Consider the following 25992-nt stretch of genomic DNA (forward strand, 5'->3'; position numbering starts at 1 on the left):
GCCTGTTAAAGTGTATATATATTAATCACAACAATCTCATGTGCTTCTTGTTAATAAAGAAGGGTCTGAAATGAAGAACTGCAGACTCTGGCCATTGCACTTACCTATCTGCAGACTTGTGTGCCAGAAATGATCACTGTCACTCCTTTGTGTTTTTTTCTTTTGATGTTTTTTTCATATCTCTAAATGTTATAACAATATTTCATACAGTATACTTGGTCTTTACGTTTCTTGCTGTGATAAGTGAAGATGTAACTCATCTTACCCCTCATGATTTTTATTTCTATTTCTTATTTATCACTGTAATGGCATTATTAAATACATCCTTGTATTTCTTGTTCACTAACTATAGATTATATATCTTGCTTCTCTAATTTTTGACATGAAGATTAGCAAGCACAGCCTTCCCCATCACCTCTTCTTCCCCTTTACCTACCAAATTCTGTAAACTATATTTCTGTATTGTCATAGTTGATAGCATCTGCATTCTACACTATAACTGTAATTACATCCATGCTCTGTCTATAGGTTAATTTAGAAAGCTGCAAGGGAATAAACAGCATTTACATTATTATTTCCCTATAAAATATCATCCACTGCAAAGTAATAATAATTTGATTCCTTTGCTACAATGCCATTGTTTACAACCCTTGCCCCAATCAAAAGAAAATGTTCAAAATATTTCTTATCACCAATTGATTAAAATTATGATATATTTTAATTTGCTTCTTATCTGGACCTTAAATCTTATGTTCATTTTTGGTTGTCCTTTTTACTGTTGTGGGAACAAATACATATTTAATTACTATGGTCTTAATATCTTCCAGCTCTTTCTGATTCTAATCGTTACTTAGAATCTATTTTTTTCATTTTTAAATCTAATTAAACTCCTGTTCTAATTTGAACTGGTTGCATGGTAACATCATAGTTAGACTATAGTTTTCTTGCATCTTCTCTTCCTGTCTATCTTACCATATTTCTGGTTGCCTTATTCTCTCTCTTATAGTGCTTCTATCATAGTCTCAGGTTTTCTCACTTTTTCATTCATCAATTATGTCTTAGGTTAATTTCCTAAGAATGCGTGTGAGGTCAGTTTTAGATTCCTTAGATTGCTGATAACATGCTCATTTCAAACTTAATTGATATTTTGGCTCAATATAGAGTTCTAAATAGAAAATAATATCCCTTCAAAACTCTCAAGTAATTGTTCTATCTGCTGGTATCTAGTGTTGCTAATGACCAGTCCAATCCCAATCTCATTGTTTGCCCCTGTTGAGGAATTTTTTTTTCGCTGAAAACTGTTAGGATCTTCTTTTTTATCCATAGTGTTCTGGAATATCACAGAATTTTTCTATGTTGGTTTTTTTCACATTCATCCTATTCTGAATCTAGGAAATAATTTTAATTTAAATATTTAGTCTCCTTTAATTTTATTGTTTCCAGAAATATCATTTCCTCTGTTTTATGGCCCTCCTCTCTCTTGGACTCCTGTTTGAAAGTTGTAATTACTGAATTATACCTATAGATCCTTTCTCTCTGCCTCTCCCTTTCCCCAATATCCCCCAATATTTCCACCTGTTTTATTTTGTTCTGTGGATTTTATTTAACTTTGTCTTTTAAATCGTTATTTTATTTGAGAAGACAAACTCCTGAGAATGGTCAATTATGTGGAAGAAGCACTCCTACTTTGTTTTTAAAAATGTTTTAGCAATAACTTGTTGCTTTTTGTTCCTATTACTGTGCTTACATGCTTCCAGCAATGCCATTTCCCTGTTTTTAATCTCTCCCTACATCTAAATATAGAGCTTTATCATCTGGAAAATTAGCAAAATGTCTAATAAAAATGAGTTCTAAATAGGAGCAAATATCATACTAGAAGAGAGTTTGCGGCATCTGGTTTAGCTACTCGGAGAAATTTTTGCCTACTTTTAGGTTCGAATGTAAATGCATTTTAAGATAAATGGAACAAATAAAGGTGCAGTATAACTGTGTTTGCAATTTTATAATTTATATTTCCTCATGATTTTTGTTTTTCTGTTAAACTGAATTGCAAATATTCTTAAAAGTTGGTCTTTCACTAAAAATTATTAGAAGATTTAATTTTATAGGGAATGCCAAAAAATGTTCCGTAAAACAAGAGTTGGCAAACTTTTTATTTAAAGGGCCAGGCCAGTCTGTGGCTCATACAGTTGTAACAACTACTCACCTTTGCCCTTATAGCATAATAGTATTCATAGCAATATGTAAATGACTCATTGTGGCTGTGTTGCAATAAAACTTTATGAATACTAAAGTTCGAATTTCATATAATTTTCATGTGTCGAGGAATATTTCCTTTTTTTTTTTTTTTTTAACAACCATTTAAAAATATTAAAAAGACTAGTCTTTGCTTGCAGTCCATACAGAAACTGGCCAATGTTTGCCCTAGAATTACCGGTTTTATAACTGCTTTGTTAATGCTTCAGTACTGATGTGTTTCTACTCTGCCCCATTATTTTTGTTAGGCAAGCTAATGAAGAATATCAAATACTGGCTAACTCCTGGCGCTATTCATCTGCTTTTTGTAACAAACTCTTCTTCAGTATGGTGGACTATGACGAGGGGACAGATGTTTTTCAGCAGGTAAAAGAGTTATATTTTATTTTGGTAATATATTTAACAGTCACTTATGGATGATATATTTTTGTTAGCCAGATAAAAATACAATTCATTGAATAAGTTAATAAATATAGTAAGTAGTTGTGATAAATTCTGTGATGTGATTAAAATAATTACAGCCAGTGTTGCCTTTATCATTGTATAGTTTTTGCCATTAGTAAGTACAGTAAACACATTTTGACTTTTGCCTTACAGAGGAACTGTGTTTTCTTAGCATGCATTGGCAGTATACATGAATTAATATTATTTTGGTATTTGTATATGGTTAAGTATTTTGCACAAACTTGTGACGTTTTATATAAAATTCAATGCAAGTTTTACTTAAACTTTATTTCTTCCAATGTGGCAGATACAGAGATTTTACATGTAAAATATTAAGTATTTATTTAAAAGTGTTTTCATTCTGTTAAGGGCTGAATTGTATTTCTCTAAATTGATATGTTGAAGCCATAAGCTCCAATGGGACTGTATTTGAAGATAGGGCTCTGAGGGATGTAATTAAGATTAAATGAGGTCTTAAGGGTGGGGTCCTAATCCAATAGGACTGATGTCCTTATAAGAAGAGGGAGAGGCAGCCAGAAATACATATGCACAGAGTAAAAGACCATCTGAGGACACAGCAAGAAGATGGCTACAAGACAAGGAAGAGAAGCCTGACTAGAAACCAACTCTGCTGGTCCCTTGATCTCGGACTTCCAGTCTTCAGAACTGTGAGAAAATAAATTTCTGCTGTTTAAGTCACCTAGTCTGGGGTTTTCTCTTATGGCAACCTGAGCAGGCTAATAAACTCTCATTTATAGTCTTCTCTATGGAGCAAGGTATTGGACTTTGACATAAGAATGCTAGTTGTCTTTGATGTTGTCATGGTTGTGTCTTTATCATTGCTAACATTGAGAGCTTAAGGACCAGGCACTGTTCTAAGTGCTTCATATGTATTCTTTCATTTAGCTTCACAATGATCCAGTGAGAGAGATGATGTTGTTGGCTCCATTTCACAGATGAGGAAATAAGGTATGGAGAGAATGTTACTTGTCCAGCATTACAAAGTTAGTGTAATGTGTAGCTAGAATTTGAACTCAGCTCTCTGGCTTCCAGAGCCCTAGCTCTTAATCATGCTGTTACCTTGCAGTTAACAATTTTTTATATGTTTACTACTTGATCAGACTCTTTTAAATGCCAAACTTACTGCAGTGCCCAGCATTGATTTGTTTGGGTATCTTGGCCTATGTAATTATTCTCATATGTGATATTCTTTGGCATAATGATCTATCAGGTCATGGAAAAAAAGCATGAAGTTCTTTAAAGAATCTACCCTACTAATTAAATTGCCATTAGTACATATTTTTACTCATTTGCTTCCAGATCAATTATTTGTCTTTGCCAGTTTCTAGTTGAATGAGGTAAATTCTGTCTTTTTGCCTTCAGTACCCTTTTCCTATTAGTATTCTTCACTTCTCCCATAAATTTATTTTGCCTTTTAAAGATGTTTCTTTGTATTTATCCATTCAGCAAATGGTATTGAGTGCCTACTATGTAGGAACAATAAATTGTCAAAAAAAAAAAAAAACATGCGTAGTTCTTCCCTATAAGCAGCTTATAGATTAGGGAACTAATAATAATAGTAATAATAATATTAAAATACTAATAAAGGAAAACATAAATATGTAATGTCAAATATCCTTATAAAGGAAAATTATAGCACTATAAGAACCAAATATCATTTCATATAATTTATAGGTCTCTATAAAATCTCAGGAAAATTGGCCTTAGAGATCATCAGATGGAAGTGCTATTCATTATGGACTTGAATGCTCTCTGTTGTACTGGCAAGTAATCACCCGGGTCCAACGCGACTGCTAGAGCAGTATTTAAGCCCCAATATTAATACCTACTCAAATAGACCTATAAACTAAAGGAAGAAAGTGGGTTGGGTTTGTTAAGTTTCACAATGATATCTTTATATTATCTTTATTGATAATATGTTATCTTTGTTTCATGATATCTAATATACTAAGTCTATACTTAGTATATTAAATGTATTAGTTCTTCACTTTTTCAGATAAATGTGCTTTCTCCTATTTTTATTGAAACATCATTCTTGATCTTTTTAAAAAATAAATCATTAATAGGAATACTTATATTTCACTTTGCTCCTAACTACTATAAGAAATAAAATTGGCAGAACACCATGCATCTGACCTTTGCTGTCATTGTTGGGGAAGCAGTGTGGAGTGGGACTGCAGCAAATTGGAGGGGACACGCTTGACCTCAGTGAGAGAACTACAGCTCAGCTCCAGCTCTATTGAAAATACGTAGGCCACATGTATCTAGATCTCTTTCTCAAGAAAAGACCCAGATATGAAATTTTACATTAAATTTCTCTATCTTTAAAATGTTGACAGTTAATTCAGATTTAAAACAAAAAAACTTGGTGGGATAAATCTTACCTTTCTGTTAAGTGCTGACTATAGGCTGCCAGTATGTAATCATGAAGATATATGGTTAGATGTAATTGTTGAATTCTTTTATATGATTTAGATATAATTTCTTTATAGTTTGACATAGGTCTGAGAGTTGAAGTCAAGATTGTTTTTAAGTGAAACATTTCCTCAGGTTAATTTTGATGCAGCAGGATTCCTAGTATAGAACTGCTTTGTCTTTTCCAAAACCTAGCCCTTGGCTTAGCAATAAGAGTTTTCATTTTAAAATGCAGAAATGCATAAAATTTATGGAAATTAATGATTTTTTATGACAAATTATCTACAAAAATGGGGACACATATTTTGCTTCGCTAGAGAACGACTAAAAGGTTTTTAATGGTTATTTTTTCCCACTAATTATTAAATCATGTTTTATGGAAGTACTCTCTCTAAATTGATGTTTTAAAGCACTGTCAACAGTATTGTGGTATCAAGATAATATTAATAACAAGTGGAGAAATTTGCTAATTTCTAGCTTGTGGAGGACTTTTTGGGAAAGTAATTTCAATTACAGTGATTTCGTAGGAATGGCTAAGGCTAAGTGTCTGATGTTAGGCCATTGGGTTAATGAGTATGGTACGTTGGAAGAAACTCTGGACTAGGAAACAAATCCATGTTGGATTCTGCTTTGTGTGTAGCCTTGGGGAATTTGTGGATTTTAATTAAGAAGAAAACTTTGAATGATAAGATTTTTTTTAAAAACTCTAAAATTCTAGAATGTTAAGCCTTAGTATGGATTTTCTGATAGTTCTGATGCAGGAAGTGAGGATAAGGGGGACTTCTTCTCTTTAATCTTATGTTTACACGTTGGCTGTAGTTTTCTCTTTTGCATCCATAAGGGAAACATATGAACAAAGTCTAGAATGAGAGAAGCACAGGGAAGAAAGGAACTTGTAACTGTGTCCTTTGTTCAGTTTAATCAGCACTACTAAATGTTCATTAAATGTAAGCCCACTGCTGGGAAATGGAATACTATAGACTTCTGATGTACAGAGACATATAATATATATATGATATGAGGCATATTTTATATGTATAATGTATATAATATGTATTATTTCATGTTATGTGTTATAATCAGTTTGTACCATGTTGCAAGAGCTTGTGTTTTTAATTAAATTGTCCAATGAACTTGTTCAAAATTTTTGTAAAAAATTCTTGATGAAAAAAATTGTTAAATTTTTATTCAGAGAGTTAGAGTTCAGAAAGTATTATGATATAGTGGTAACGAATTGTCTACAGTCAGAAGACCTGAGTTCAGATTCCATCTTTACCTATTCATAGCTGTGTGATCTTTGGTAAATTGCTTTGTCTTTTTATGCCTTTATCTCCTCATCTTTAAGAGAGGGAAATAATAGTGCATTTCTCATAGGACTATTGGGAAGATTAAAATGAGATCTTAATATATGCAGATATTTAGCTCTGTCAAAGGACAGACATATAAATGTGTACTAAATAGTTATATAACAAAATAGTTATATAATGTATTATGTAATTTACATAATATATAATTTATATATAATTATTATATAACAGTTATATATAATAACAGTTGTATATAATAGTTGATATTTGTTTCTTTCATGCTGGTATAACAGAATACCTGAGACTAAGTCATTTATAATGAAGAGAAGCTTATTGGCTCACAGTTCTGAAGGCTGGGAAGTCCAATGTCAAGGTGCTGGCAAGGGCCTTCTTACTGTATCATGACATGACAGAAGGCCAAAGGGCAAGAGGAGGCCTAACTTGCCCTTTTATAATGGCACTAATCACACCCATGAGGGCAGAGCCCTCCTGACCTAATCACCTCTTAAAGGTCCCCCTCTTAATACAGTTACAATGGAGACAAACTTTCAAACCATAGCAAACATGGACCAACTATTAATCGTTAGCAGTAGTGTTCGAAGCTTACTAATGTAGATAACTTGAAGGTAAGTAATGAAAATCTGATTGCATTTGCAATACTAAAAATGAGAAATTTTTGATACAGAGACATTTCTTTTGGGTATTCAGCTTGTTTGTGCTAAGTTGTATGAACCTCTATAAAATGATTTGGAGCTGTCTTGTACATATGAGAGCTATAGTCAGTCCATTTATAGGGCAGGAATTATTTTGGTCTTGACTGTATACTTTGTTGTTAAATTTAGTTATTATAGGGAGCTAAGCTTTTAGTATTGTATCCTTACCTTGATGCTCAATTGTGATCATATATATATATATTCTAATATGTATTTTTTTGTATATATATATAAAATTTGATTTTCATTTTCAGTATTAGGAAATAGTGAATTTTGTTTCAAGTCAAGAGCCAAAAATCTCTTGGTTGTTTATTTTAAGACATTTTTCATAATTCCTTGGCAGCCAAAATTTAACCTATATGTATTTTTTTTTGTAGTTTGATATTGAATGCAAATTAACCTAATACATGTTTTTTTAGATGTTATATCAATAATAAGCACCATTTATACTAGGGTAGTGTTCTGTGTAATACACTTTTCAAATGGAAATTACCTGTAGAAAATACTTCTGAAATATAACCAATTTAAGACAGTTGAATTAATAGAGAAGTTGAGCAGAAAAAGACTATCATTGGGGATTTCTCCTGCAGTCTCTGATGAATTCAGGTTGTTTAGAGCAAAAATGTTGGTTGCTGTTGTATAGTCATAATCATTACAAAAAAGTAAAGTCTTTAAGTTTTAAATAGGGAATTCAATCTATTTATAATCTGTTTGAAATTCATTCCATAATATGCTTATTTTTCATCAAATTCTAGTACTTTTTCTTTAATAACTGCTTAAGAAGTAAAGTAATTCATGTACTGCCAGATTGCAATATTTTCCTTTTGCACTTTCAGTTCCTTCTTTCTTTATCCTAATACTAGATCTAGAAGGAAAAAGAATGAAATGGCTGATAAAATATAGGGAGTAAAGCTGATAATATGAATGATATATGTTAAATGTGAGAGTTCAGAGAACTTAGTCAAGTTTACAAGTTCTTTTTCATTCAGTAGTGCATTAAGATGAATAAAAACAGAAATATAACTCTGGAAAACCACTTGGATTTTCATAATAAATGCTATCTTTCCAAATTTGTACAGAAAAAGTTTTTTAAAAAGTTAAATTAATGATACATAAAGAATATTAGAATATTACATTTAGTGTTTTTTATCTTGTGTTTTACAGCTCAATATGAACTCTGCTCCTACATTCATGCATTTTCCTCCAAAAGGCAGACCCAAGAGAGCTGATACTTTTGACCTTCAAAGAATTGGATTTGCAGCTGAACAACTTGCAAAGTGGATTGCTGATAGAACAGATGTTCATGTATGTTTTTATTATTCCCCACAGTTTTAATAATAGGCTTAGTTTTTAATAATAGGCTGATTGGTTAGAGCAGTGTAATAAGGCCACAGTAATATTTTTTTTATTTCTGTGGATAGTCTCTTCTTGTGTAGAGAGATCTGCGTTTGACAGCCATAAGCGATGAGCTGAACTTTGACTGTTAGGTGAATTCAGATGGTTTTTAGAATAATGGTTCATTAGTACTTTAAAAACCATTGAAAAGTATAGGAGTTAGGTACAGAGTAATTTCAGAGGCTAAAAAATATACTGAAAATGATTCAATGTTAGTAGTAATCAAAGAAATTCTAATTAAAAAGTAAGATGTATAATTTTTATTTATCTTTTGGGTAAATTAAAAAGGATAATACCCACTTTAAAACCATGTGGAAAAATACCTAATCACATTTACTGCTTTGAGGACTGTAAATTGTTATAACCATTCTAATAGCATGTGCCATGTGTTTATTTTATGGAATTTAACTTAACACTCCACTTCTAGGAATTTAACCTAAGGTTGTAATCAGGGATGGTTTAAAAATTTTAGCCATAGAAATTTTATTCATTCTGGTGGAAAAAATTGGAAAGAAATCCAGTGTCTAAAAATAAGAGACTAAGTAAATGGACTTACGGCATAGCCAAGAGATGATTTGCAAGAATATTTTGCAGAGAATGAAGCTCAAAGTATAACAAGGGAAAAGATAGGCTAGAAAAATAACATTGAGAGTATGATCTAGAATTTTGTTTTAAAACATAAATATGAGTATAGATAGATATAGATAGTTTATTCTGGAAGAAAATGAATCAAAATGTTGATGATAGTTAATACTTATTTGGAAGTCTTAATGGCTACTTTCCCCCTAATCTTACCAATATATTTTTTTCTTTTTTTAATGGATATACCACAGTTTATTTATCCATTCATCAGTTGGTGGACATTTAGATTTTTTCTGCAGTCTTCTATTTTTTCATCAGTGTGCTAATGTCTCTGTAATCTTTCCCCAAAAATTGATCTCACGTCAGCCATGAAGGAAGAGACCATGTAACACCTGCAGCTGTCCTTTTGCTTGTATAGGAAAGTTTAGATTTTTCCTCTCGAGGTTCAATATTAGGAGTCTGTTGAAATGAACGGATAATAGATTAACAGGAGAAAAGGCATACAAATTTATTAAGGTGCACATGTGTGTGAAAGCCACACAAAATATGAGACTCAAAGAAGGGCCAGATAGTTGAAATTTAAATACCCTCTTCATAAGGGAGAGGGAAGTGGAGGAATGTAGGCAATTTTAGAGGGAAAGTAAATGATATTTAGGGAAAATGAATGGGCCCTAAGAACAGACAATAGCCAGAGACAAAATTTCTCTGGGTTCTGAGGGAGGTGGCAACAAGTCATGGGAAGGTGAGGGGCAGAACTGCACTGCAAACAAAGGTACTGTGGTTAGTCGGGTAAAATCTCTCAAGTAAAAAGAAAAGTTGTTTTGGAGCAGCCTTCAGGAAGACTAGGCAATAGCTTGTTTGGGTGTGGTGACTTTGAATCTCTTTGGTAATTCATCTTCCCTGGTTGTCTGATGAATCCTAGGGAGGGGGTTCAAGACAGTGTATTCAGAACACTTGGAAGAACTGCCTTCAGTCAGATAAGGGAACTTCAGTGACAGCCCCTCCCCGCACTTTGGAAGGCAAAGATTGCAGAGGGTCAGGAGCAACAGAAGGTCAGAGAGAAACCTTGTTTCTGAGGCATTTACCTGTCTGTCTAGCACACTTATGCATTTAGTTAGTTGATAGACACAGTTTTGTAAAAATACATTCTATTTGGAAATAATTTTAAACTTTAAAAAGTTTTAGAAATGAAAATAGTACAAGTAGTGCCAGTGTATACCCTTTACTTGGATTTACCTATTGTTAACATTTTTCCCCATTTGCTTTGTGATTATCACTCTCTCCCTCACTTCCATGTCTCTGTACCTCTCTCCACCCATACACACTCTCACACAGTTTTTTTTTTTTCCCTGAAAAAAATTAGGGTGAATTGCATGTCCTAAGAAATCCGTAAGCAAAGATGCAGTACTTTTATTTGAGCTACTATTATCCATGTTACAATTTTGTAAAATGACCTAATAATATCCTTTATAACATTTGCCCACCTTCGGTATAAGATCCTGTCTAGAGTTAAACATTTCATTTGGTTGTCATGTATTTTAAGCCTCTTTAAATGTGAAACAATTCTGTATCCTGTCTTTGTCCTTTAAAGACAGGACATTTTGACGAATGTAGTCTGCTCCCACTTTCTAGATAAAATGATCCTCATTTGATTTGCCTGATGTTTGTTCATGATTGTATTCTGCTTATGCATTCTTGACTACAGTAATACATAGGTCATGTTTTGTTTTAATCACCTCCATAGGCACATAGTGTCCATCTGTCCTTCACTGGTGATACTAGTTTTGAATATCTGATCAAGGTGTTTCCCATTTCTTCACTGTATAATTACTGTTTTTTTCCCCTCCTTTATAATAAGCTGTCAGTGTGGAGATACCTTAAGATCATGCAGATACCCTGTTCCTTCAAAATTTTCTCTTAGATTTAGCATCCATTGATGATTCTGGCTTGATCCAGTTTTTACCATGATGGTTGAAAAATGATTATTTCAGTGCTAGCACTTGCTGCATATTTCTAGTTGGCCTTCAGCATTCTACTATAAGCAAGAGTCCTACTCTATCAATCGTTCATCTATTTATCTATTATTGGTATGGACTTATGAATTGTGTTTATATTGTGAATATTTTTATCTTTTCTGTATATTATGATATTTTGACATGTAAAAAAAAAAAAAAATTCTACTTGGGTTGAGACTTCTGCTCCTGGGCCTAGCCAATACTTAAAGATAACAGGCCCAGCCAGGAGCATGTCTTTGATACTCAGCTAATCAGTTCAGAGCCATACCTCCTCTGTCTGGTCCCTACACCTAGGAGATAATATTTCTCTGCCTTAATCATGTCAGGGCCAGTTACCAGGGAACAGAGACTACCCCTATAGCCCAAAGTCTACCAAAATTATTCAAACTAATGAATCCTAAACTGTTCACTCTACCTCACCACCCTGGTGTCTTTCCCACATGGTCCTGCATGGTGTGGCATGCCTCTTGTCTCTAGAACCTATGAATATAATCAATTTTGTTTTCTCCTGAGCCTCTCTAGTGTCTCCTCTTGTGGCTGTACCTGACTGATCTCTCATAAAAAAGTACAAGACACATTTTCCCCCAGTGGTTTGTAATTTACTGCTACTCTTAATTATTTTGGTGCTAAAATTGTTCCAGATTTGACTAGTGGGAGCCTCTTCATGCCGGCTCCTTTGTCCTTGTGGTATGCTTTCATCATTTTCTTTCAAGTACTTTCTTATTTTCTGACATAGCAGTTGATTCCAGGCTCATTTTTTATCTACCTGTTTACCCAACACTCAATTAGCCATCTTTTTGAGGAGTCCTGGTTTCTTTTAGTAGGGAAACTTGTTAGAACCAAGATCTGTACATACTTTAGAATTATGAGTTCATACCAGTTAGATATATTTCCAAAAAAAATAGGCTTTATACTTTAAAGTACACCATCAAGAAATTGAACAGACAGCCCACAAAATGGGGGAAAATATTTGCACATCATTTTTCTGATAAGAAACTTATATCTAGTATATGTGTATATGTATGTATATATGGGGCTCTTACAGCTCCAAAAGACACAACCCAATTAAAAATGGGCACAGGATCCAAATATACATTTCCGCAAGGAAAGTATACAAATAGCCAGTAAGCTCAATAGCTTATGAGATGTTCAGCATTGTTAGGCATCAGGGAAATGCAAATTAAAACCACAATAAGATACCACTTTATATCCACTAGGATGGCTAGAATCAACAAGTCAGATAGTAAGTGTTGGCAAGGAAGTGGAAAAATGGGAACCTTCATCCTCAACTGCTGGCTGTGATGTAATATGGTACAGCTACTTTGGAAACAGTCTGCCATGTGACCCATCATTCTACTCCCAGGTATTTAATATTTACACAAGAGAAATGAAAAAATATGTCCCTCAAAAAACTTGTATAGGCTGGGTGTGGTGGGTCACGCCTGTAATTTTAGCACTCTGTGAGGCTGAGGCAGGAGTATCGCTTGAGGTTAGAAATTCGAGATCAGCCTGAGCAAGCGCGAGACCCCATCTCTACTAATCATAGAAAAATCAGCCCATAACTACTAAAAAAAAAATAGAAAAAATTAGCCAGGCATGGTGGTACTTGTCTGTAGTCCCAGCTACTTGGGAGGCTGAGACAGGAGGATCACTTGAGCACAGGAGTTGAGGTTGCTATGTGTGAGCTAGGCCGATGCCATGGCACTTTAGCCCGGGTGACAGAGCACGACTCTGTCGCAAAGGAAAAAAAAAAAAAAAAAAGAAACTTGTATAAGACTATTTATAAACAGCATTATTCATAAGAACCAAAAGGTGGAAACAACTAAAATGTGCATTAATTGATGAATGGATAAACAAAACGTGGTATAGCCATACAAGGGGATATTATTCAGCCATAAAAAGGAAATGAATTATTGGTACATGCTACAACATGCATAAACCTTGAAAACATTGTGCTAAGTAAAGAAACCAGTTATAAAAGACCACACATTCTGTATGAAAGTTCAAAATAGAAACATCTATTAGAGACAGAAAGTCGATTTGTAGTTGTTGTACTTAGGGCTGGAGGTTAGGGGATTAAATGGGTGATTGAGATGATTAAAGTGTCTAATGACTGTGGTGATGGTTGCACATATCTGGTGAATATACTAAAAACCATTGAATTGTACACTTTGAATAGGTAAATTGTATGGTATACAGATCACATTTCAACAAAGCTGTTAAAAAATAGCAGTATAAAAAGTTCCAATTTGAAATGATACAGATATTACAGCCTCATCATACCCCTACCATTTACTAGATGATTCCATTTTCCATGAGGTGGAACCAGAGCAACTCTGGGTTGAGTTATATAAATAAGGTTTACATGTGCTTGAGTGTATTCACCTAAAATGAAGAGGAAGTCACTTTACACAGCCATGATGTTTTTGTTTTAAAGAAAGAATGCTTACATTTGTCTTTTATTGCTGAATTTTTCTATGTGGCCTAATAGGACCCACTGGATGAAGAAACATGTTCTAACAACATATTCTCTCTTTTTTATTAATTTTTAAAAAATTATTTTGTGTGTGTATTTTTTTTGTTATTTATTATGTTTTGAGACAGGGTTTTGCTCTGTTGCCCAGGCTGGAGTACAGTGGCACGATCACAACTTATTGCAACCTCCAATACCTGGGCCCAAGCAATCCTCCTACCTCAGCTTCTGGAGGATCTGGGACTCCAGGCACATGGCACTAAGCTTGTCTGATTTTTTCTTTTAATTTTTTGTAGAGACAGGGTCTTACTATGGTGTTCAGGCTGGTCTTGAACTCCTGGCCTCAAATTATCCTATTGCCTTGACCTCTCAAAGCATTGGGATTACAGGCATGAACCACTGTGCCCAGCCAAATTTTTAAATTTTTATATGTTTAGGGGGTACATACACAGATTTGTTACATGGATATATCGTGTAGTGGTGAAGTCTTAGCATTTTGTGTAATCCTTACCTGACTACTAGTATATGTAGTATGTAGGTAATTTCTCAGCCATGATTTTTTAAGGCATATATGTTTTGAGTTATAAAGAGAGTATAAGTAGTGTTAGTGCAAGATATGAAAAGTAGGGTAGAATGTTTCTGAATTCTTTGTTTTGAAAATTATAAGGACTAGAATATAGTCAAGAGAAAAATTTGGTATTTTTCTTTCACTTTTAAAATTTCCATTGCATTTTTTTCAGATTCGAGTTTTCAGACCACCCAACTACTCTGGCACCATTGCTTTGGCCCTGCTAGTATCGCTTGTTGGTGGTTTGCTGTATTTAAGAAGAAACAACTTAGAGTTCATCTATAACAAGACTGGTTGGGCCATGGTGTCTCTGGTATGTTGTCACATTGACTAATAGATGAAACATAAACTCTGCCTGTAAGGAATGCATTGTGGGGATATAGAAACTGATCAGAGACAAATACAGTGTAACATTATACATGAGTATTATAGGAATACACAGGAAAGACACCTAACCTAGAGTAAAGGGAATCATCACAGGCTCCCCAGAGTGTGACATGAGCTGAATTTTGAAGAATAAATGAAATTCTAAAGCCTTTAAAGCCAAGTATTCAACATATGTGAAACCTGGATATCCAGAGAACTATAATTCTGTGTAGCTAGAGCAATGATAAGGCAAGAGGGAGTAAGAGATGCTCCTGGAGAGGAAAGAATGAAACTGTCTTATCTACAAGAGTATGGGTTTTTGTACACTGGAAATGAGAAGCTATTAAAATGTTCCAGAGATAAATAACATGATTAAATTTATGTTTTGGAACAATCATTCTGGTAACAATGGACAGCTGAGTGAAAGGGGTAAGTAAGGCAGGTAGAAGACTGGTTAAGATAATATTAGGAGAATCTAGGTGAACATGATCTTATTTCAGTTTGTACAAAAGTATTTTTCTTCTCTATGATTGTGATCATGATAGATTTCTTTAAAATTAGCTAATAAAATGAAAATGTAAACATAGTAATAGAATGTATTCAGACAATATTGTCTGATATTTAATAGTTATAGTAATGAAAATACTGGTGTTAAAATATAAATAGTAGCATAAAATCTATGGGTAATGTGAGAGAAAATATTTGCATGCTACACATCCAATAAAGGGCTGGTAACTAGAATCTATATAGAACTTAAGAAAATTAACAAGAAAAAATCAAACAAACCCATCAGTAAATGGGCAAAGGACATGAACAGAAACTTAACAAAAGAAGACAGAATAATGGGCAGCAAACATGTAAAAATTTGCTCAACATTTCTAATTATCAGGGAAATGCAAGTCAAAACCACAATGAGATATCACTTAACTCCAGTGAGAATGGCTTTTATCTAAAAGTCCCAAAACAACAAATGTTGTGGATGCAGAGAGATAGGAGCACTGTTACACTGCTGGTGGGACTGCAAATTAGTACAACCTCTGTGGAAAGTAATAATAAAGATACCTCAAAGAACTAAAAATAGAATTACCATTTGGTCCAGCAATCCCACTACTAGGCATCTACCCAAAGGAAAAAAATGTCATTTTATAATACAGACATCTGCTTATGTTTATGGCAGCACAATTCACAATTGCAAAGATGTGGAAACAACCCAAGTGGCCGTCAATACATAAGTGGATTAATAAAACATGGTATGTGTATACCATGGAGTACTACTCAGCCATAAAAAACAATGGTGAACTAGCACCTCTTTTATTATCCTTGTTGGAGCTAGAGCTCATTCTTCGAAGTGAAGTATCACAAGAATGGAAAAACAGACACCACATGTACTCGCCATAAAATTGGTACTAACTGATCAACACTTAGGTGCACACATGGAAGTAATATTCATTGGGTGCTGGGCAGGTGGGGCGGGGAGTGGAGGGGACGGGTAAATTCATAACTAATGGGTGTGGAGCACACTGTCTGGAGGATGGGCACACTTGAAGCTCTGGCTTGGGCGATGCAAAGGCATTATATGTCACCAAAATGTTTGTACCCCGTAATATTCTGAAATTTAAAAAAAGAAAAAAATAAAGTGTTCTGACAATTCTCTCCTCTTTTAATGGCATCATAATTTTTTTCCTTACTACTAAATTATTCCTGTTAGCAATGCAAGCATCTGCTTGTTCATCCTAAAGGATTGTAACAGTTACTTCCAGATATTGTTCTATTCATCTGATTCTGTTTATAACAAAACCCCTTGAAACAGTTGTCTGAGTATTAATATTTTCATTCTTTCCCACTATACCATTGCAAATGCTCTTGTAAAGGACACAAATATTTTTTAGTGAACCAAATTCAATTTTTAGCTCTGGATTTTCATATTATCACTTTCTCATCAGTATTGTCACAACTGATCTCTTCATCCTGAATCACGTTCTTGTCTTTCAATATGCCACACTCTTGTAATTTTCCTCTTCTCTTGCTGCTACTACTTAATCCACTTTGATTGTTCGTTTATATCTGCTTTATCTCTTATTTTGGAATAATCAAAAGGTTTAGTTCTTGGTCAGCTTCTCTTCTCTTTGTCTATATTTACTTTCTAGGTGATCTCTTCCAGTTTTAAGGCCTTAAATACTGTGTAGTCATTACTGACTCCAAAATTTTATATTGGGGCCAGATCTTTCTAAACTGTATACTAATAAATTTCACTGCTCACTCTGTATCTCTACCTGTAATAGGGTGTCTCAAAATGGACAGGTACAAAATAAATTCCCGATCTCAGTTCCCAAACCTAGTTTTCTCCGTTAATGACAACTTTATTATTATTATTTTTATTTTATTTTTCCTATGTCTTTTTTGTGACTTCTTCCATCTGTAAACTTCTGAATTTACTATGTCATATATTTTGCTGAAAGCATTTAGGTACTTACAGAGATGTAAGTACTATAATCCAAGAATGTAGGCTTCTGGTGATCCAAACTAATGTAAGAATGAAATTTAAAGGATATAGAAGATGTTTATCATGTGCTTTAAAATATCACTGAAACATCAATTGTCTCCTCTGTGCTTCTGACTGGTTCAGGTGAGCACATAATATCAGATCGTCTGTCACCATGCCATATGCTTTATATGTTATCCAATTTAATCATTAACATATCTCTTTAGTAGAGTTGGTATCCCAATTTTATAGATATGGAACCTGAGATGCAGGGCGAATGAGTAACTTACCCAAAGTCCCACAGTTAGTAAGTGAAACACTTTTTAATGGATGAACTAAAAGATCATTTTTAAATGGTAGTTTTATGATAACCATTTTTTTTTTGAAGTGCAATATTCTGGTATTCTCTGGTTTACATATTGAAATATTGTACCCTGTTTTTCAGTGTATAGTCTTTGCTATGACTTCTGGCCAGATGTGGAACCATATCCGTGGACCTCCATATGCTCATAAGAACCCACACAACGGACAGGTGGTAAGTGCATTTTCTAAGTGTCAATATTCTGAAGTTTAACCCAGCTTAATATAGGAATCAGAAATTATGTTTAGCATTTAGTAAGAAAGAAATCTATTTGTAAATCAAAATATATATTCTTTCTGATCTACCTCTGTCATACATATATACACATACATATATATACACACACACACAACTTATTACCTTTTTTAGGATGAGGACTGCTTTAAGTGTTAATTTAAAATTGGTATCTAACACATCAAATATACATGTGTAAACTGTTTTTTCAGCTTTATGTACTGCTATGACAATAATATGTAACACCATAAGAGGAAAAAGGAACAATTTGTAGCCAGTGTGCCATCAGTGGTAAATTTAATTTTCTTCACAACAGAATCATAAAAACATTGTTATTGTAAGAACCCTGGCAGTTGTATTAGGAAGTTCGGAACTCTTCGCCACAAAATTAAAAGCAAAATTGATGTGTTGTTAAATTAATAGTAGAGTTCACATTAGTAACTGCCACTGAATTCACATAGCTTAGTTGGTTGCTTTCCCTTTCCTTTTGGTGGGTAGGAAATACTGTGATAGATCAACATAGCAAAATACTCTCTTTCAGGCTTAGTATTAGATAAAGATATTAGTATTGGTAAAGATAAATAACAGTTTCAAAATATGTTTCCTTTTTTCTGTAACTTTTTCTACTTTTTCTTTTGGAAAATACACAGATTTTGAGAGAATAATATAATGCCACACCCTCTTGTATCCATCACCAAACTTTACCATTTATGAACTCATAACCAATCTTGTTTCATCTATTCTTCCATCCCGTTGTTTTTACCTGCTGATGGATTCTTTTGAAATAAGTGTTCAACATCATTTCATTTCATATATAAATATTTCAGTAGGTATCCCTACTTGAAGTTCCCAGACTTCTCAGTCAGGTTATAGAAACTAATTACAAATCATCAGAGTTACAGTCATTAATACAACATAATCAATTTGGTCTCATATTTTTATGAACATTTTCAGATTTCTTTTGTAGATGGATAGCAAGGATGAGGAGTAAAAGTTGGATTATTTGGCTAATCAGTTGCCATAGTAAATCAGATACGGTTTTTGTTGTTTATATGTTTTTGAAATCTGTCATTATTTAGAGAGAAGAGTAATTGCAGAAAGGCATCAATATTCAAAATTAGGTTATTACAAAGAAAAATAATTGGAAGTAATTGCAGAGCAATAAACTACTCTTTTACCTTTAAGTCTTCACACAAATGCAGTCTTCCCAGTGAGACCCTTTCCTGACTACACTGTTTATAAATGTGGCCTTTTCCTCTCATCCTCCTCCCCAATCCCCATGTTCTCTCTCCACCTTTCCTGTTTTGTTTTTCCTCCACAGCACTAATGACTTTGACATGCTCTATAATTTACATATTGTGTTATTTTTAATAGTCTGTCTTTTGCCATGACCCCAATAATATATAAGCTCCTGACAGCATGGATTTTATTTGTTTTTGTCATTGATATATTTCTATTACATAGAGAAGAGCGTGATGCAAAGATTTGATCACTACTTTGTTAATGATACTTAAATTTATAAATTCAGGAAATCTCACAAATTTTTCATTACTGTCTTCTAATCTAAAAGAGTGTTCCTTATGTTAAAAACAAGGCATTGCTTTTTATTATTGTTTATGGTTTGTTAAGTATATGAAAAATTGATCGTTTTTATGAAATATTTTAATGTATCACTGTAATCTTCATCTTCTTACCATTTCACCAACTCATTGCTAATTTGTGAGGCGCTAGCCCTTACTTTCAGTTTAATGGAGTAAGTGCCAAAGAAGTTTGTGCTGATAACAATAACAATAACCACAACAGATGCCATCTATTGACTACTGAATGCATGTCAGGCACTAGGGTACGTAGATAAATATTTTAGGGCACAAATGAATATTCCTAAAGCATACCTTGATTATAGCTATGATATTGATATGTGTGGAGCTGAGCTACCGAAGTTGGAAATCTTAATTGGCTCTCCATTTCCTGCCTATTGTAATTTTTCTTTTCAAACTTATACCTTTACTACTTTGCAAAGAAACTCAGTGTTTAGCCTATTTGTACTGTCCCTTTTTTCCTAAATACTTATTTTGCTACTTCCATTCCTGGAATTTTTTCTACTTCTGTTGAATCATAACCCACCCTTCCAATCTCACCTAATCTGCCATCCCTCTGAAATGCATTCCTTCTTAATTATATTGGAAATTGTCTCTACTTCCCTTTACATATTTGTGAACATATAGTTAATCTATTTAGGTATTATATGCTTTCTTTTAGTAAACTACTGTTTAATATTTCTTATATCTTCTTATTAGTCAAATTCTTAGAGAGTTTTCTCTTAAGCTATTTTCTGTCTGTAAAACTTGCATATACTGTAGCCAATCCCCAATAAATATTTTATTAAATTATTATAGTAGACTCATGCTAGGAGATTTTTGTTTCTTAAGTTGGATTATCAGAATTTTCCTTTTAAATTTTTTTCTCACTAGTTAGAATAACAGGATCAACATGTTAGTGTTAATTTAGTGTGAAACAGTAACCTTAATGTTACCAGAACATTTATTTTAAGGAATAGATTAAAGAGAAGTTCTCTTTAATGATTTAGAAAATTTTTTATTCCCCTCTACATTTTTATATATTTTTCAGGCAGAGATTGACATGCCCCTTGAGAAAAGGTACTCTGATGGCACCGATGAACACATTAAGAAACTAGAATTTTCTATGTTTATAGTTTATTAATTAATAATTTATTTTTAGAAACAGAATCTCACTATGTGCCCAAGCTGGACTTGAACTCCTGGGCTCAAGTGATTGGCCCACCTCAGCCTCCCAAGTAACAGGGACTATAGGCATGTGGCACTGCACCTAGCTCTTTATTTTTAGAAGGAAAAAGCTTTTCCCTCAAATTTGCATCTAATTTTCAAATGTATTTATCTCAGCTTATCAACACTTTAATCATAAAGTTATGATGAAATTTAAGCCTGTAACAAAGATATTTAAAAAGATTTGCAAAGATTTCCATCAGGAACTTCACTCCTTTATAGTTTATAAAAATATAATTTTTCCCCATATTTGAATAAATCATTAAAATAAATGAAATTTGACAATAGATATACTTTTGTGTCTGGATGCTTTCACTTAATGTTATTTGCATCCTTATTATTTCATGTAAAAAGTAGTTACTGTTGTATATGTTCCACTGTCTTAGTATACTGTAATTTATTTTTATATTCTATTGATGGACATTTAGGTTGTTGCCACATTTGTTTTAAGTTAAAAAACCAGACAAACTAATCTGTGTGTTAGATATCAGAAAAATGGTAACCTTTGAGCTGGGTGGATAATAACTGGAATGGGACCTAAGGGTAGCAAGTTTTTCAAAGTCAGTTAATTAAAAATAAAATACCCTTCTTGCCTGGGCTAGAGTGCCATGGCATCAGCCTAGCTCATAGCCACTTCAAACTCCTGGGCTCAAGTGATCCTTTTGCCTCAGCCTCCCAAGTAGCTGGACTACAGGCACATACCACCATGCCCAGCTAATTTTTTTCTAATTTTGATCGCCCAGCTAATTTTTCCTATTTTTAGTAGAGATGGCGTCTCACTCTTACCCAGGCTGGTCTTGAACTGCTGACCTTAAGTGATCCTCCCTCCTTGGCCTCCCAGAGTGCTAGCATTATAGGCATGAGCTGCCACACCCGGTCAAAAGCATACTTTTGAATTGGTATTTTAAAGATGATGTGCTCTGAAAAAAATAGCAATAAATATTACTTAAAATGTTTCATCAATTATGGATAGTTTTATTTTTTAAGCTAAGTTGTATATATATGTCTTGTTAAATAATCCTGTAGAAAAAATGTTTAAGAATATATACATATTTAAGAACATCTATCTCTATTTATCTAAGAGAAATTTTATCTTTATTATACATTTTTAAATTCTTAAATATATATGGATAGATAATTTGTTCCCTTATGGAAAGTTTATTACTGATGCTCTGTCAATAGGTCCTGTGTTTTGAATTGTGTTTTTCTGGAGTGGTGTCTATCCATTGCAGTCCTCTGAGCCATTTATCCCTTCTGCACATTCAACTTGTAATCAACAATGTGCACTTGGAGAAACACTAATCAGAATGGCACATAGTTTGTGGCTGTCAACCGAATCGATATATAATAGGCCTGTGTCAGCTCTGAACTTCTCATTCTATCTTTAATAGCTTAATTTTCTAACTGGACTGAGCTAATTGGACCAGACAAGCTTAATAAAACAATATACTCCAGTATATTGTTGGGTCTTCATTTAGTTCTTAGTTTTTTAAAAATGTAAAGGTATTTGTAAGGTTGGTGGATCTGTTCACATTTTCATATATTAATTATGAAATAAAACATGTCTAGAAAAACTGAAAATGCTAATGAAATTTTTCTTTGTTGAACTTAAATGCAAATGAATGCAGAGAATGTAAAGAAAATTAATAGTGCAGGCAGTATTATGCTGTGCTGATTTGCAAGTTTATTTGTTTGTCACTATTAAGATGCTATGTAATGGCACAAGTCAAGTACTAATGGTCCGCTTAACAGCGTGAAAGTCATCACAAAAGCAGTCATTACTGTGTAGCTAAAGGGAAGCTATACCATTGTATGGTTACATAGGACCTAAAAACAATTTTGGTTGTTATAAAAATAATCATCTTTAATGAAATGCATTTAATGAAATAAAGCTTATACTTAGGTTGTAAACCCCACTGTGAATAAGTGCGTTGTTCCTTTTTTTTAAGATTTGGATTTTAGCTGCTGCCTGAGGATTGCTATTGGTTTATCATATATAATTCAAAATTTTTCACTGCATTATAGTTCAGTTGTGAATAAAACTGTGATATATCCTTAAGTATTATGTTCTGCTTGTACATGCAAAAGCATTTCATTGCAAAATGCCATGCTGCTGATTTAATCTAAAATTTATCATTAATAAGGTACTTTTTCCATGTCACAGGCAGCCGTAATAGTCCTAAATTTTCTCCAATTTGGCACTTTTTCATGCCTCAGGGATTTTGCACATGCTAGCTCTTTGAGGGACATATTAAGGGTACTGTCATCTCATTTTTAGTCATAAGTTGAAAATTGTATAGACTTATTTAAATTAAATATAAGTATTATATTTTTCAATAGAAATATTTACAAAGACTATTCGATAGTTTTATTGCAGTCTTCATACCATCAGAGAAAAGAATGTTAACATTATCCTGAAATTTTTAAACCAAAAAATCAGCCAGACGAGTAATTGACATACTAAAGATGTGCAGAAAACTATAGTAGTGTTTGGAATTGGGATTCTGCCATCTCATTTATTCATTCCTTTATTTTTTTTAATCCAGTAAACACTGTGGTAGTGAGTCTAGAACCTAGGATGGTGGGGGTTGGCAGTATCCAGACTTGGTGAGGCCATGTGCAGTGGCAGCTAAGCATACTAGAATAGTGAAGCACAATTACCGTTTGGGCCCTCTGTGGGTAGGTACCAGAACACAAATCATTGTGCTTCCCAGGAAAAGAGCTGTTTCCACAGCTCAGACTCTAGGGAGTTAGTCTAGCTCCAGAGAAGCAGGGTACTAAAGTGATTTGCTTTGTAGGGCCAGGTGTGTCAGCTCAGCCACTGCTCTGTTTTCTTGGGACACAGGGTATATAACAGCTCAGCTCTGGGATGTACAGCAGCTCAACTTGGCCAGGACATCAATTCCTCAGGGGGATGCTATGCCACTTCAGCTCAGGACTGAGGAACCATGACTTTTCTGGACAGCCCAGGAACTGTTTCCCTGGAATAAGTGTTGCTGCTTCAGCTTAGGTACTGGGGTGTGTGACCATTCTGGGTGGCCAAAGCACTATATCCTGGGATGTAGGGCACTGCTTCAACTTAGGCACCAGGGAAGATGACTGCTCTGAATGGCTAAGGTACTCTTTACCCAAGAGGTAAGGTACCACATGACTACTCTGGGTGACCAAGGCGTCGTTTTCCTGGGATGCCTGGGGTTGCTTTTGCTTTGGCACAGGTGGTGCAGGGCACAGAAGCGAATGGGAGGAGTATATGGAGTGTCTCCACCAAAGCCTCATTGGCTCAGGAAGCCATGTGTAGCATCAGTTTGAGTTCTGAGCGGCAGGGTGCAAAAGGGACTGGGAGGGGTGTTTGGAGCAACTCCACCAAGGTAGGTTTTCCTGGGAGGGAGTGTGTAGCTTCAGCTATGGCCCAAGGGGGTGGAGAGAGGGTTAGGTGGAACAGCTCCACCTCCATCCCTTGCCTTGGGAATGTGGGGCCAGGCCACCGGGTGGGGGTGGCTTGGCAACAGCTTAGCCTCAGGAGTGAAGGGGAGCCTGGCTACTTGTTCCCAGAGCAAGACACACTCCAACCATAGTTGCAGTTATAGGATGGTATAGTGCAGTAGCTGCATGGGCCACAGGGAGAGGGGACACAGTGTTGGCTGCTTCTCTGAGGGGAGCACAGCTGAGTGGACTCCAGGCAGCTCTCTCAGCTGGGCTTAGTGTCCCCCAGTGGTGGGGTCTGTAGGTATCCAAGGTATTGATGGGCATCGCTAGGATCCCCTTGCTTACCTCTTTGCCATAGGGAGGCATTCCTGTTGGCTGATTCCTGTTGGAGGATGGGGTGGTAGAGGTGTCCAGTGTTTCCTTCCCTTCGCCACGTGGCCATCCTGAGTTTCTGTGTGCATCAGGGTTTCTATTATTCCTTTGGTGTACTGAGGCATTCTCCTTCATTATTTTCGTTAAAATTTTGTTGTTTTTTGTGTTTGTGAGGGGGCCGAGTGCTGGGGGCTTCTAGTTTGCCATCATTCTCCAGCTTTTTTAATTGAAAATATCTTGACCACAGAATCAGAATTTTATTCATCTTTATAAGGTTATATATACTTGTTGAATGAATGAATGAATGGATGAGCAAAAGAAAGTGCATATAAAATGACCAGACATAATGGATTATGTACATTTTATTAATTATTTAGGTTGATAATGCTGCCTGTGTTCCCCTAGGCATTTATAAAATGTTACTGTTTTTGTTTTGTTATTTGCTTTATTTGGAGTAATCTCAGAAAGTATTTTAAATTTATTTTGTTTTACACACTGGGGGACTATCTACTATATACAATGTGAAGATTATTATTTATGAAATTATTTGTAGTTATATAACAATATCTATGTTTAGTGTATTTAATAATTTACCTTATACAGGTTGTAATTGTTTACTCCTTACATATGCTAAAGCTTAATCTGTTTGAAAACTTTTGGACTTGTCCAAAATATATTTAATTTGGATTTACCCCAAACTGTGTTGAAATGCAGAGTTTCTATGTACTATAAAATGTTTAAAAACAATTTAAAATATTGTTTGCCTATACTGTAACTCAGAATCTTTTATTTTATCCCTGAAGATGTAACTTTAAAAAACTGATGAAATTTATAATATTCAAAGTAAGCCTCATTCCTAAAATGAATTTTATAATAGATGTACTAGCAGAGCTGCTGTGTTAATAATGCAAAAATGCTTTAATTTTTGCCTAAAGAAGCAATTACTATGAAAAGCAACATTTTATTTCTGCCAAGAAATAAAATTATTGTGTCTTACATCAAATTTTGGAAGCATCTGTAGGAAGCTCTGGAAGTTGGGTGGCATTGCAGTTTTCTTTCACTAAAAGAATGAAAATAGTCATTTTTACAATAAAGGGAACACTATTAAATAAGTAGGAACTATATATTTTGTCTGAGATTTGATTTTTAGTTTATATACTTATTAAATCTTGAAGTTTTAGTTTCAAGTTCAAAATATAAAGTATAAATCTTCAGAAATGTTTTTTCCCATTATATGAGATTATCTCAAACCTCATTTATGAAGAAGAAATGCCTCCATTATTATTAAGGTAATCTCTGTGGCACCTAAATTGTTTGAAACTATTCAATCTCAGAATAACATTCGCTATTATCATATTGCTATTATTATATCTGATACTATATTTTGATATTTGAGATATTTCTTCTATACCGTTTCCTCATTAGTATGTGAAAACAAAATGTTTTTCATACTTTTGACTATGATACATATTGATTATGTTCTTATATTGCTTATGTTTTAGGCTTTGATGACTAGAAACGATTATTTTTTCCAGTTTGCTTATTGGTTAATATATTAAGTTCTGAAAGCTTGGGTCATCTTCAGCATATTTTAAACAACTAACAAGTTTATTAAAATACACTGTAAGTAGAAGTAGCAGTTATTTAACTGTAATAACTCTTCATTAAGTTATAATTTATACTTCATTACTGATTATTAAGTCATTACTAAAGTCATTTTCATTTTAAAGAAAGTTTTTTGTCATTATTCTCCTAGCA

At 34.0% G+C, this 25992-nt stretch overlaps 1 protein-coding gene across 2 annotated transcripts in view; it reads left to right on the forward strand.

The window, feature by feature from the left end:
- TUSC3 (tumor suppressor candidate 3) overlaps positions 1 to 25992 on the forward strand; it is a 135579-nt gene that overhangs the window by 57200 nt on the left and 52387 nt on the right. For both annotated transcript variants that reach the window (XM_045535832.1, XM_045535831.1), the window contains exons 3-6: positions 2505 to 2622; positions 8321 to 8461; positions 14362 to 14502; positions 17483 to 17572. In XM_045535832.1, coding sequence (XP_045391788.1) covers positions 2505 to 2622; positions 8321 to 8461; positions 14362 to 14502; positions 17483 to 17572 — 490 coding nt within the window. The remainder of the gene's footprint in view (positions 1 to 2504; positions 2623 to 8320; positions 8462 to 14361; positions 14503 to 17482; positions 17573 to 25992) is intronic.

Source organism: Lemur catta, chromosome 22 (genome assembly GCF_020740605.2).
Source record: "Lemur catta isolate mLemCat1 chromosome 22, mLemCat1.pri, whole genome shotgun sequence".
Lineage (NCBI taxonomy): Eukaryota > Metazoa > Chordata > Mammalia > Primates > Lemuridae > Lemur > Lemur catta.